This window comes from Cryptomeria japonica, chromosome 7 (assembly GCF_030272615.1).
Source record: "Cryptomeria japonica chromosome 7, Sugi_1.0, whole genome shotgun sequence".
Lineage (NCBI taxonomy): Eukaryota > Viridiplantae > Streptophyta > Pinopsida > Cupressales > Cupressaceae > Cryptomeria > Cryptomeria japonica.
The window spans coordinates 360,482,400-360,497,663 of NC_081411.1; the positions used below are offsets into that span (position 1 = coordinate 360,482,400).

The window sequence follows — 15,264 nt, forward strand, 5'->3', positions numbered from 1 at the left end:
TGCTTTATCTGTTTTGATCTTAGGGGGAGTTTGCTGGAGATATCTTATTTCTTTGCATTGACTGTTTTTCACATTCATATGTTGCCATCAATGCCAAAGAGGGAGATTGTCGGAGTTTGTTGGACATTGTTGCTACTAGGATATGTTGTTGTCATTGATGTTAACATATTCATGTGATTTGCTATGGTGGTTGCAGATTGGGAAGATCGTATGATCCGATTTTGTAGTTTTGTTTTTGTTGTGTTGGTGCTTTGCAGAGTTCGGTATGTCCTCTGGTATATTCCAGTGTGATTAGATCTTGTGCTGAGCTTTTGGGATATTGTTTGAGATGGTCTTGTGTATCTTCGTTTCAAATGGATCGTGATTTGGTGCTCCACAAGTTATCTTTCTTTGTGACAGTTGTTGATAGGTTGTATTTTTGAGTTTCAGATGTTGACAAATGAAGATTTGATAAGTGGTGTTGGTGCAGTTGTTACTGATGATTCTAACATGCTTTCTGGTGTTTCCTAATTGTGTCCTATTTGTTTTGATGATCTGCATTGATCGTTGTGCGATTTTTTACTAGTTTTCATTAACCGGTGATGTTTTTCGTGTTATGCATTTTCCTAGTGGTGTAGCGTGTTGCGGTTGATCTTGGCGTGATTTTCAGTGGAGTTGAGCATTTGGGAATTTGAATTAGGTTCATGTTATGTTATGTCATTTAAATCATTATATTGGTCCGGTGGTCGATCTTTGTATCGTGTGATGTAATTTTGTAAATTAAGTTGATGGTTTAGCCAACCTTGTTATCAAGGTTGATGGATTGTATAAATAGGTGATATTGTCATTTAGGGATAGAGGGTTGTGTCTGCATGATTAGAGAGTGGTATATGTGCGAACAAGTGATTCATCCTTTGACATTGTGATTGAGTACAGATTGATGTGGCAGAGTAGACATTTGTGCTTAACCGAAACTGTAATCAGGCATTTGAAGATGCTATTCCTTCAGTTCATTCCTTCTGGATTGTAGTTTGAATCTTGTTGTAAGTCAGTGAGACTTCCCCTAGGGTTGTATCTTTCCAAGTCATTACCTTTTGAGCAGTGAGCTCTAGGCAGTGTGCCTGAATGCATGTGCATTCCCCATTGTAATATTTTCACATACTACTGTAGAGTATCATCTTACTGTGGGTAGGTTCCCACCGTGGTTTTTCCCTTAACCGAGTTTTTCACGTCAAAATCTTGGTGTTGTGTAAGGATGGTGTGAAAGCTTTGTCATTTTAGATGGAAGTTGACCATTATTTGCATAAATGATTTAAAATCAGAAAATAGTTCTATAAATAGCAATGCAAATGGACGTACAATGATCAAATGTTTTATCTGGATGTCTACAATCATGGTTATCTATTGAATGTGGATAAGTTTTTTGTCTACAAAACGCAATCCATAGGAACACCAAGCAATCCACAATATCGAACCACAACTAGGAGTGATGTCTCACTCTCGAAACTACAAAGGATAATCTAGGAGGTTTTCACCCTCGAAGAAGTCTGGAGTCATTCCGACAACATAACATTATAATTTCTCTAGATGATCAAATGAGGAGCCAAACACCTGTATATATAGATTTCCAAGTCTGGAATCCAAATTCAATTGCCTCTAAATTCACCTCTCCAATTTGCGTTTCATTTCCAAAGTGGACCCAAGTACAGTGTCCCCCCTTAAGTCAAAATCACGCCTAGCAAAGGGGACCACGATTTTTGAAATAAATATACTTTGTTAGATAAAATAAAGTATCCTTATTCATTTGGGCGTCCCCCTTCATGACACAAATAATTCGCCTAGCAGACTTAGGAAAAATCATATTATGCACAATTCCCAATATCATTAATCAATAATTAAATAATTAAATATTAAACCTTAGGATAAGGAAATAATATTCAATTAAATAACTTATAACTCCAATACTGATTATCAACAAAATCCAGGATGAAACTGAGCAATGAAGACCACTAAACTGCACAAGATCAGGATCCCATCCAAGACTGCTAAAAATATAAATGCTCAATAATGCCACTTACTAAAAAATAGTAAATCATGAAATACTGCTCTGAAAAGCATGATCTTCGCACTCAGAGAAAGAGCTTGGAAAGTTCAGTAAAACTATGCCATCTAAACAGTCAAACACTAACTTACTAAAAATAGTAAGTTCACACTTCATTGTAAATCAATTGCATGTTATGCCACCTTGGAGTTCATGGAAAACCCAAAAGGAAACCATAAGCAAAACTGAAGAATTCCCTCTTGAAAAACCTTAAAAAGATCATGCAGAACTCCACAAAAGTTTGAAACCTTAATTCTCCTTTCCAAATAGCCTACGGGTCTCTAGAATAGGCCAATGGACCACTGAATGAACATCACTGAGAAGGGGACATTACACTTTACTACTACCAGCTAACGTTCATCTTGACACACTACATCTAAGAAAAGAGACGCAAATAGTTTATTCATAAATACAACTAAAGATTTCTTAAGCAATGTGTATACATGAGCATTAGAAAAATACAATTGAATATTTTCCATTATTTCATAAATGTCCTTTTTGGACAGTTTGTGGTATACAAGAATTACTCCACAATAGAAACAATAAGCATAGAGCCGGTAAGAAACAACAATATGACCACTGAAAAAATTGTACTGATATATAACATTACATGAGATAATACTAAGATAACTTTCATATAGCCTGTTGTTGCAGTACCAGCAATTTGAAGTGGTGCATGACTCACAAAATAATTTGCTAGGGGTTGCTCATTTGAACTCCAAGAAATATAATACTTTGCTCAAGCTTAGAAGCATTCTCAAAAAGGATAGCATCCATACCAATCTTTCTTGCAGCTTCCACATTAACAAGCCTGGAAAATATTGTAAAAACATATTAACCACTCTTTTATAAGAAAAATATCTTATTTACTTGCTTCAAATTGTACTTACACAAACACTAGTTGAGAAACGATGTGACTCGTGTTTTAGATGTATTCAGGTCTTATACTTGGGACTTTTCCCACGAGTAACTTTATCTTGAGGGGGCAGTTGGAATGCTTCAAGTTAGTTTAACAACGGGTTTATCTGGAACAAAATCATATGATAGGGATACAGACTATAGTGAATTAAAATAACTTGTCCATTCACAGACATCACATAGATAACATTCTTAAGTTAGAGAGGGTATACAATGTATGTTACCTGTTAGAATTCTGATTTGTTTTTTTTAATATTATAGAAGGTAACAGTGTGAGATAAAACCTTATAGCTCTAAAATTAAATTAATTAATTATAAATAAAAAATACAAATATGTACACTATACAGAATTTCTTTAAGGGAGGTTGCATAAATGGAAATCATTAAGTTCCTATGTTTTTGTTTTTCGATATATACACCAGATTGTTAATCGTCATGTCCCATAGACAAGATTTCCAAATATTAACAGAAAAAAATATTTAAATACAAAAGCTTCATACTAGCTAAAACAAAGACCAATATTCCACTACAAACAAGATTTGAAGGAATATTAATTTGAATACATATGATTTCAATAATTGAAAGGATATGTTGAATGCCAAGCTAGAATATACATAAACAATTATCATCAATACAAATTTTGACCATAGAAAAATCCTCTCGAGAAGAAATCTAGCTTTCAAATCTCAAATCAATATATTCATATAGACTTAATTGCAATACAATCAAAATCAAACATTCATAGATTACTCCAATATTCAATTTTGGAGAAATTTTAGGAAAATAACAATACTTATGTAAATCAACCTATTGAACCTCCATCTCAAGCACCCTATAAATAGAAGAATCAAAAAGGAAAAGACATAAAGGGTTTCTAAAAACCATGTACTAAATCAAGACACCAAAAATAGTGTCTAGAACCAATGGTACAAATCCCAATGCTTGTTGATGCATTATTTTATGTTTGCATTCGGCTTATTACTTTATTGCATATTATGCACCTTGAATAGGATACGCTTGCTTGGATAAGAATCCACTTAAATAGGTTATATTTGCATCATATGACTGGTAGAATTCCTAATTTGATGGAGATATACACACGTGATTACATCTCCTATTATCTCACATTGGTTGTACATTCCATATCTTAGTGATGAATCTTATATAACCTCATTGTAGTTCATTGTTGAGCGATCTTTGTACACACATTGATATTGCATATTGCAATCTATCGATTTCTAATCTATTTGTGCTTGTTTTTAGTTTATTGGTCTGGAGTGGTTTTTATAAACAACTCTTATATGTTATCAAAGTAAGGCTTGTCTTCTAATATTTATATTTTTTTTCTTTTGCATCCATGACTGATCATGAGAATAAAAAAATTGAGAAGATAGATCAAATTATATGGGTTCTATATGCGGCTTTGTATTGTAGGTTTTCTTTGGAGTTTAATGGAGCAAATCTAAGCTCACCATTCAATTCAAAGCATAAGAAAGCTAATTTTTCCTTCTATTGTGTCCCATTTGAATATTGTAAGATAGATCTATGCGAGTTTAAATTTAGGAGGTGTAAGTCAAATCTATCATATATCTCATAATTTAGAGCAATTTGGATCAAATTCAACTCAGCCATCACATCTAGAAGGTTCAAGAACCCACAGATCGACTATAATTTAATTAAAATCTAAGAACTTGGCTCAAGACCTTTAGAAAATTTCTTCTGTTGATTTTTTTTCCAAAATATTTACTATTTATAAAAGGTTGTATGCCTCTTAAAAAATATGATTTCAAATTTGTTCGAAAGAGGATTTCGAGAGCTTTCTGACAAATATTTAGTAATAGCACTGACTAATTTGTTCCTTGTGATTTTAATAATTGTTTAACAAAATGCCCAGTATTGTAAACTGACATAAAATTTTCTATTTACTTAGTTTCCAACAAACAGAGATTGTAGCATGTTCTAAATCAAATTTCACTCAATAAATTGTCATTCAATGTATAGTTTAATTGAGCACAAGTTCAAATACCATATGAGCATGTTATATAAACAACTATAACGAACCTTCAATATGGCATTATTGCTGTTTACAACTGTAAATACAGGCCATAAAAGTTCAGAAAAGTACCTTGACTGTAGCTGTTCATTATGGCAGATGGAATTAATATTATGACAGGTAAAAAATCTTTATCAATTAATACATTTGACTATGGATGGCAGATATGACAGCTTTGCTCCTAACAGAGGCAGCAGTTCTTAATGCATTCCCTTCTACTTGGAGCGGCTAATAAAAAAAGATTTCATACTGCATTGCTAAGCCTCGTGTTCCAACTGGAGTCTTTGGTTTCCAAGTCGACTGTTGATGATTTATTCTATGACGCCACCTATCCTCACGCCTATGTCTGTAAATCACTCTATAAATGTTACGGCTACTCCTAAAAATGAATAGTTGCATTAATATGTGCAACCTTTCTTTGTAAAATTCCTTACTATTTCTGACTGTAATTAAATGGTGTGACCAATTTAATTGAGGTGCTTTTATTTGATCGGTAGATATTAAAAAGAATACTCTATGAATTTCATTTAATACTAAAACCAGTGCGATTCAAAATAAACTTCCTCTGCTAAATGATCATTTCTATATTGTTTGAACAGACATTTAACATAAAACTTATATTAAACATTCTCTGTGCACCTGTAGTCCTGCGATGTCTGCAGTTCTCAGTAATCCTCCGGAATTAACTCCATTCGTCCATTGGCAATCAATCGCGAAATTGCTCCTACAAATGCACGTACATACACCTGGGGATGCAGAGTTATATCCATCGTGGGCTTTCTTGTCACCGTGACTCCTCTGCGAAGTTCCCTCTGTCTCCGCGTATGTGATCCTGTATTCCACGAGTTCCCGTCTCTCCTCTGCTATTCCACGGGTTAGCATTCCCGTCTCCGCAACAATGTATCCACGCGATAGCCACCATCGGGTGCTACTGCCGCGCTCCTGGTAATAGCAATGACGGCCACAATGACCGCAGTTATCCACATAACCCGATATCGGGTCTTCCCTGTACTGCTTCCTTCCGGATATGAACCTCCATCTCTACTGCAGTAATGCAATAAACTGATCAATAATTCCAGTAGAGGATGACTGAATACTTGGCAACGCGCAGATAGAGTCCCGATAAGGCACTGGTTTCTTTCACGGCAATCACTGTTTGCATAGACTTTGCGGTCTTTCTTCACTGACGAAGTGCGTTTTTGCGTGTGATGCTTGTTCCCATTTACCTCCAATGCCGGCTTCCCTTACGAACAGTGTGATAGGAAATACACCTTTGTGAATCAACTCTCCAGTTCCAATAGGCCAGAGCAAAGCTGGCGAAAGGAAATATCTTCCTCCGTTGATATCCCGTAGATCATCAACTCCCGCTGAGTTATTTTCATAAATCCAATTCCCTTCCTCCTATCGTGAGCCCATCTTTTATTCACAAAAATTAGTTGAATTCCCATAATAGTTAGGAATTCCTGTAATAGTTAGACTAATTACGGCTAACAAAAATACATATCTTAAACAAAAATACATATTTTATAAATATTAATTATTTATATCAGTGAATGGGAACTTAATATAAAATAATTAATATTCTATACATACGTGATCATTTATTAGGGAAACTTATTAGGGGACATGATAGTCTCCCCTACCCCATGTTGCTTGCCCTCAAGCAACTCCAAAACCCTCTCATTTTCCCAAGTGGCATCATCCTGAGGCAGATTTTTCCATTTGATAAGATATTCCCTGATAGTCCTATTCCACAGTTTCCTGTCCCGTGTTTCCAAGATGACTTCAGGTATCATTTCAAGTTTCCCCTCGTCAGTCAAGGGAGGTAAGACTTCAGATACTGACACTTGCTGGCCCAGAGCTTTCTTGAGACAAGATACATGAAATACATTATGTATTTTGCTATCTAACGGTAAAGCAAGTTCATACGCCACTGCACCAACCTTCCGTACTATCTGATAGGGACCATAAAACCGAGGCTTTAGTTTTTCGGATCCACTACGTTTGAGAGAAGATTGCCGGTAAGGTTGCAACCTGAGAAACACCAAATCGCCCACGTCGAATTGACGTTCAACTCGTTTTTTATCTGCATAGATTTTCTATTGATTCTGAGCACATTGCAAATTCTCCTTAAGAGATGACAGAATATCTTGACTTTCTTGAAGCCAATCACGAATTCTAGGTACATTGCTTTGTTCAAAAGCAAGGTCAAGGAAAGAAGGTACATCATAGCCATATAATGCTTTGAAAGGAGACTTATCAATTGACATGTGAAAGGTAGTATTATAACAATATTCACCCAAATATAACCAACGGACCCAAGCTTTTTGATGACCGCCTACATAGTTACGAAGATAACCTTCAATCCACTTGTTCACTATTTCCGTCTGCCCGTCGGTTTGCGGATGATAACTGGTGCTATGATTCAACTCGGTACCTGTCAATCTGAAAAGCTCCCCCCAAAATATACTCAAAAATCTACTATCTCTATCACTGATTATAGTCTTTGGTAAACCATGTAATCTAAAAACCTCTCTGAAGAATAACTCTGCAATCTGAACCACTGTAAATTCTGTAGTGATAGGAAAGAAGTGTGCAAATTTAGTTAATCTATCAACCACAACAAATATACAATCTTTACCTTGGGATTTCGGTAAACCTGTGATGAAATCCATGGATATACTTTCCCATTTCTGATCTGGTATAGGTAGTCGCTGTAGTAAACCAGCAAGATACGTTTGTTCTGCTTTATTTTGCTAACAGGTGGTACATTCCTTGACGTAGCGTAGGACGTCATTTTTTAAGCCCTTCCAAGTGAACCTTTCTCTTACCTGACGATACGTTTTGAAGTATCTTGGATGCCCTGCTAAAGGAATGTCATGCATAGATTGAAGGATTTTTTCTTTTAACTTCGATCCTGGAGTTAAATAAATCCTGTCCTTGTAATAGATAATATCATTAACAATTTTATATTTATCATCCTGTATATTACCATCTAGCAAGTCACATGCAAAAGAATCCTTTGAATACTCCACTGCCAATAAAGATTTCCAATCAGCTGTTACCACAGATAAAACATTGATTTCAAGCCTTCTAGATAAAGCAACGGCAACCACATTATTTTTACCTTTTACATATTCAATCTCAAAGTCATAAGCTTGAATTTTACTGATCCACTTCCGTTGCCTGTTATTTAAATCTTTTTGACCCAAGAAATATCTCAGACTATTATGGTCCGTTTTCACCACAAATCTGCTACCAACCAAATACTGTCTAAATTTTGTCAATGCATGCATGATTGCCAACATTTCTTTATCATAGATGGAATATAATTTCTCAAGTTTATTAAGTTTCTTGCTTTCATAAACTATAGGATGTTTGTTTTGCATTAAAATTGCCCCTATTCCATCACCAGAAGCATCACATTCCAACACAAAAGGCTGATTGAAATCTGGAAGAGCAAGTACCGGACAAGAACTCATTACCTCTTTAAGCTTCTCAAATACTTGTTGAGCTTCCTCAGTCCATCTGAATGCTCCTTTTTTGGTAAGATCTGTTAAGGGTGCCCCAAGCTGCGAAAAGCCTTTGACAAACCTCCTATAATAGCTACATAAACCAAAGAATCCCCTTAGCTCCGTAAGGTTCCAAGGTGGTGGCCAATCCAAAATGGCTCTTATCTTTTCTTGATGAACCTGTACCCCTGTTGCACTGATCATATGCCCTAAATACAAAATTTCAGTCATTCCAAATTCACATTTAGATGCCTTTGCATACAGTGATTGTGATTCCATAATACCCAAAACTATATCAATATGTTTCAAATGCTCTTCCCAAGTTTTGCTATAAATCAATATATCATCAAAAAATACTAGCAAAAATTTTCTTAACTGTTTGTTAAAAATATGATTCATACAGGACTGAAATGTTGCCGGAGCATTTGTTAGACCAAACAGCATAACCAAGAATTCATAATGACCATAATGACAACGAAAAGCAGTTTTATGAATGTCTTGTTCTCTTAACTTAATCTAGTGATACCCTGATCTCAGATCAATTTTAGAAAAATAAATGGCTCCATACAATTCATCTAACAATTCATCGATTCGAGGAATCGGATACCTGTTTTTGATTGTTTTCTTGTTAAGAGCTCTATAATCAATACACATTCGAAGAGTTCCATCCTTCTTTTTGACCAATACTACAGATGAAGCAAAAGGACTAGAACTAGGTCTGATATGTCCCATATCCAATAACTCCTTAATGGCCTTTTCTATTTCATCCCTGAATGTTTTAGGGTGTCTGTAAGGAGTAGTAATTACTGGTTTAGCACCTTCTTCTAATTCAATAGTATGTTCAAAACCTCTATCAGGTGGGACTCCTAGAGGAATATCATTAAAAACCAAATGATGTGAATCTAATACTGTTAACAAATCAACTTGATAAGATTTAGATTCGAAACCTGAAACCTTGTTGGAGATTAAACATTGTGCTAACCATGCCACATCTCCATGTCTGAAATTAGCTTCCATTCTTTTCGCACTGACGATCCTAGGCCCACTGTTAGACATAACACGAAGGACTACTTTCTTATCATCAATTTTAAAAGAGAATTCCATTCTTTTAAAGCTCTGTGTATATTCATCTAGTGTTTCCATCCACTGTATGCCCAGAATAACATTAGTGTCAGCCATATCAATCACATAGAAATCATTAGTAACTGTGTAATTGGCAAGAGTAATATTCAATTTAGGAACTTTATGAGTGCTAGACAAATTAGTTCCACCCGCTACTCTAACATCAAATTCTTCATGTTTTTTAGTCTGCAAACCACGCTTTTCCACAAGTGCTGCATCTATAAAATTATGCGTAGAACCACTATCAAGCATAACAATTACACGTTGTCCATTTAAAACTCCCCTAACTCTGAAAATATTATAATGTGGGGTTCCTGTCATGGATGCTATGACTCCTCCTCCTTGTTTGGTACCTGTTTCTGACTCAGTATTCTGATGTGTTCGTTCAATGTTAGGATCGACATTCTCTTCATCCTCACTGTCAGACATAACCTCAATATAATGAATTTTCCCCTTTCCTAAACATCTGTGTCCAGGCTGCCAAGCTTCCCTACAACTGAAACATTGTTTTTTCCTTATGAGCTCTTCTCTTTCTTCTTTATCTAACCTATTTTTAGGGGAATTTTCTTCGTTGAAAGGTTGTTTGTCCTTTTCCGGTTTAGGAGGTGGTCCTTTGTTAAAAAAAATTCCTTTTGAAGATGGTTCTAACTCTCTTGCTCTTTTGACAGTTGTTTGTAAAGTAAGGGGGTTTAAAGATTTAACCCACCCTTTGAGGGAATCAGACAACCCATCTATAAATATCACAATCTTATGTCTTTCAGAAATTTCCGTAACTAAGACTACCAATTTTTCAAATTCAGAGATATATTGTTCAACAGTTCCGGTTTGCTTAAGTTGAGTCAGATCCTTAAGGTGTAATTCAGGGTCTTTAGAATCAAACCTATCAATAAGTTTCTCAGTAAACTCGACATAAGTGCCTATCAAATTATGGCCCAAGGTTATTTGTCCATGATGCCACCATTCATGTGCTACACCGTCGAGATGTAAGGCAGCATATTTAATTGCTTCTTCTTCCATCATGGGGTTTAATTGGAAATATGTATCTAATTTTTGCACCCAAGCCCGAGCAGTTGTTTTACCTGTTCCGTCAAAATAAGGAATGGACATTTTTCCAATTTTCCTTTGCAATTCATTGTTATTTCCTCGCTGTCCTCGTGGCCTATGTTTCATTCTGACATCTAAATATTCTCTAAATGTCATCATTGATCGGAATTCTTCACCGGAATCTAACCAATCCTGATGTATTTTTGCCTGTATTTCTCTTATTGTTGGTTCATTTTCAGGTGGCTGGTTTCGAGCAGTAAATGTAGGCATAAATGGTCTGGTTGTTCCTGTTCTTTCTAGCTAATTATTAACTGACTGTTCATCTCTACCCCCATTATTTCCCCCATTATTTTGATGTTGATTATTCTGCCTTCCATTATTTTGGTGCTGATTCATATTATTGGCCATAAACTGGGTCATCAAATTGGTCATTCTGTTAACGTTATCTTGCATATCTTGCTGACTTCTGATTAATGCAGCCAACAGATCCCTATTGTTATCTGGGTCTCCCACGTTGGTTTCAAAGATAATTTCTTCGTCAGTTTTTGTGTGGCTATCCTCAATTTCAAACGGGACGGACGTACTACTCTGTGCTAAAGGAAGGTTTGTAAATCTATTTTGACGGGCCCTAGTACTTCGGAAATTATAATTTCCTTGGTGCATACTCAGCTGTGCATTAAATTTTTCTGAAAATACCCTACAGGCTGGCAGGATTTAGAGCTTTGATACCACTGTAAAATTCCTTACTATTTCTGACTGTAATTAAATGGTGTGACCAATTTAATTGAGGTGCTTTTATTTGATCGGTAGATATTAAAAAGAATACTCTGTGAATTTCATTTAATACTAAAACCAATGCGATTCAAAATAAACTTCCTTTGCTAAATGATCATTTCTATATTGTTTGAACAGACATTCAACATAAAACTTATATTAAACATTCTCCGTGCACCTGTAGTCCTGCGATGTTTGCAGTTCTTAGAAATCCTCCGGAATTAACTCCATTCGTCCATTGGCAATCAATCGCGAAATTGCTCCTGCAAATGTGCGTACATACACCTGGGGATGCAGAGTTATATCCGTCGTGGGCTTTCCTGTCACCATGACTCCTCCGCGAAGTTCCCTCTGTCTCTACGTATGTGATCCTGTATTCCACGAGTTCCTGTCTCTCCTCTGCTATTCCACGGGTTAGCATTCCCATCTCCGCAACAAGGTATCCACGCGATAGCCACTATCAGGTGCTACTGCCGCGCTCCTGGTAATAGCAATGACGGCCACAATGACCGCAGTTATCCACATAACTCGATATCGGGTCTTCCCTGTACTGCTTCCTTCCGGATATGAACCTCTATCTCTACTGCGGTAATGCAATAAACTGATCAATAATTCCAGTAGAGGATGACTGAATACTTGGCAACACGCAAATAGAGTCCCGATAAGGCACTGGTTTCTTTCACGGCAATCACCGTTTGCATAGACTTTGCGGTCTTTCTTCATTGATGAAGGGCGTTTCTGCGTGTGATGCTTGTTCCCATTTACCTCCAATGCCGGCTTCCCTTACGAACGGTGTAATAGGAAATACACCTTCGTGAATCAACTCTCCAGTTCCAATAGGCCAGAGCAAAGCTGGCGAAAGGAAATATCTTCCTCCGTTGATATCCCGTAGATCATCAACTCCCGCTGAGTTATTTTCATAAATCCAATTCCCTTCCTCCTATCGTGAGCCCACCTTTTATTCACAAAAATTAGTTGAATTCCCGTAATAGTTAGACTAATTACGGCTAACAAAAATACATATTTTATAAATATTAATTATTTATATCAGTGAATGGGAACTTAATATAAAATAATTAATATTCTATACATACGTGATCATTTATTACGGAAACTTATTACGGGACATGACATTCTTGGGTGTCAATGATCTGCAATATTTATCCCCATGTCTCTCCTCAAATAGATACAACTCCAATTGAGTAGGGGAAGCATACCAATAGCTGTTATGCCTAGCTTCGTGCACCCACAGATTCTAAACGGTATATCAGATTTTGATGATTTTTGTTGTTGTCTTCGCACGCAACTTAACTGCTTATAGCTATTGTTTTGGCTTTTGGGTAGTTACAATGAACGCTATAGGATCCATTATGCACACAAGGGTCAAAAAGTACACATTTCAAAATGTTGCCCGTTACCTACTTAAAGATGCCCCGATAACTATGCACTTAAAATTGCCAATACTTATGCACAAATGCCCCAATAGTCGTGCACTATGGGTACCAATAAAGGTGCACAAATGAACCAATTATGGTCCAAAAATGCTAAAAAATGGGTGACTATTGGTACATGTGAAATTTATTAATGGGCTTTTAGTTTTTTATTTTTTGGTTTATTTAAAGTTAGTAATTGGGGGTTTGGGTGTGAAAAGGTTGTTCAGCTATTGGAACTATAACGACTACTGGTGCCCTTCCCCTATGCTATTTCAGAGGGATTGCCACCTAGTTGCTCCAAGCAAAACTGGCGGCCAGTATTTTTATTGTACATAATCTCCAACAATAATGGCATCTACTTTATTTTGAGAATACTCAACCAAAAGGTGAGCATTCTTGTGATGTTTCCATCCTTATCCTAATAACAACTTAGCAATGAAACACATATGTGGTCAAGGGGGGTAGAATTTGAACACATCAAGGAAGTTAGTGAATAGAGGTTGACAATTTGTACGTAGCTTTTAGTAGTTCAAATAGGTAGTTTTTGCATATTCTCTCAATAAAGCCAGTTACACCAAAATGTTATCAAGGAAAAATCGTCTTATTGATAAGACTTCACGATCTTCCTATCTAACATCAATAAAGCACCTCCAGTAAGATAAAGTATTGAGACCTAGTGATATGATCAAGGGTTTGATGATCTCAAGAAAATAATCTTATCAATCACCAACAATAGATGTTGATATCAATATCTATAAGAACAATTGATTTTAGATACTCATCCTAGAATGAATTATGGTAACAAACCATGGAGTTCACCAAAATAAAGAAGAGTCGGGTCTGTTTAACAATATATCAAGTGACCACATAGACTATCATTCTGGATCTAATTGTGCAAGATCCTTATCAATTCTTCCAAGAGTAATATATTATATCAAAGGATTCATATCGCTGATAAGAAGATCATCGTCAAGACAATAAGATATAGAAGGAAGTATGATGTAGACTAAAGATGTGACATTGATCTAGCAATACATGCAGATCATAATAATTAATGCCATGCTGAGATATGCATATAATAGCAAGATGTTCATAACTCCACGAAGCAAGGAGAACTCTTTTATACATGAAGACCATTCCTATCAATATCATCATACCCGACTATGCGAAAACCACATATTATCCTCATGGTAGGAGGAGCAGAAAATCGATGATTATCTTAATCATTGCACGATTTCGATCATGACTAAGACATTTACAAAGGGCAGCGAGTATCCAAAGGGGTGTGATGCCAATTAATGATTATAAAGACAATTCTCCATGTTAACAAACTGCTGTCATGGAAGGATAAGACGTGAATCTTCAAGGAGTAATTACTCCAAAGGGGCACGACCTTTAGGAAATAAATATATTTAATGAAGATCGATACTCATTTCCAATCATCATGGGATTATTTATTTCTTATTCTCATCCAGATTTGGATTGCTCTAATTGAGCAGTAGCCTTATCGGCAAACCAGTGCATATATCTAAAGTTATCGTTCAGGAAAGCCACCACCCACACTGCATATTTCTAAAGCAAATCAGAAACAGCAGTTCTATCTTCATCGCTATAAGCAATAGTGTGAAAGACTAACAGCATACTGATATTGCTATATCAGGGATAGCTATAAATGGTTGTGAGGAAACTTACAATACAATTTATATTGTCATATCAAGTAGAGCAAAGTTAACTCCATAATTGCAGATCCGAATAAATACACAGATCAGGTCAAGCCTTTGCATATTTGTTTGTTCATATCAGAGACAGCAAAGATACTCCATCTTATCATTAAAGTTACATATTGCAGATTCGAATATCAAGATACTCATTACATCTAATAATACTTGAACATCATATTGATATTGATTATATGTTCAGATATAACTATATATAGCAGATCATAATGTATCGTTTTTATACTAGGTGGTATCACTTATCGCCGATATAAATTTTTAAAAGGATTTTTAGAGTCTTTGATTGGAAAGAAGTCTCTTGCAATTGATTTTATAATTTGATGGTCCTTAATTCCTAAGAATCAGAGCATAATCCTGCGAACCTGTGAAAGAGTTATCATTCTAAAGAACAACCATGCAATATAACCAAAGGTCTCAACACCCGAAAAGAAAGATCATTTATCGTCAACCCAAGAAAAGATGTCATGATCCAAAGTTTATACTGAAGAAAAGAAACTACTTGTACAAAAATCGTACAAAATTGTTAGCAAATCGAGAATTCCTACATCACTTCCATGATTTTAAACATGGCAACAACTACATCTTTGTAACA

The 15,264-nt window shown here is 35.8% G+C and overlaps 1 protein-coding gene across 2 annotated transcripts in view; it reads right to left on the minus strand.

Moving 5' to 3' along the window:
- Nucleotides 1-2,512: 2,512 nt before the first annotated feature.
- The window catches only part of LOC131049807 (flavin mononucleotide hydrolase 1, chloroplatic), a 187,833-nt gene continuing 175,081 nt past the window's right edge, over nt 2,513-15,264 (minus strand). The window contains exon 6 of one of the 2 annotated variants that reach the window (XM_057983885.2): nt 2,513-2,891. In XM_057983885.2, coding sequence (XP_057839868.2) covers nt 2,788-2,891 — 104 coding nt within the window. In that variant the 3' untranslated portion in view covers nt 2,513-2,787. The remainder of the gene's footprint in view (nt 2,892-15,264) is intronic. The other variant, XM_057983884.2, reaches the window with a different exon arrangement.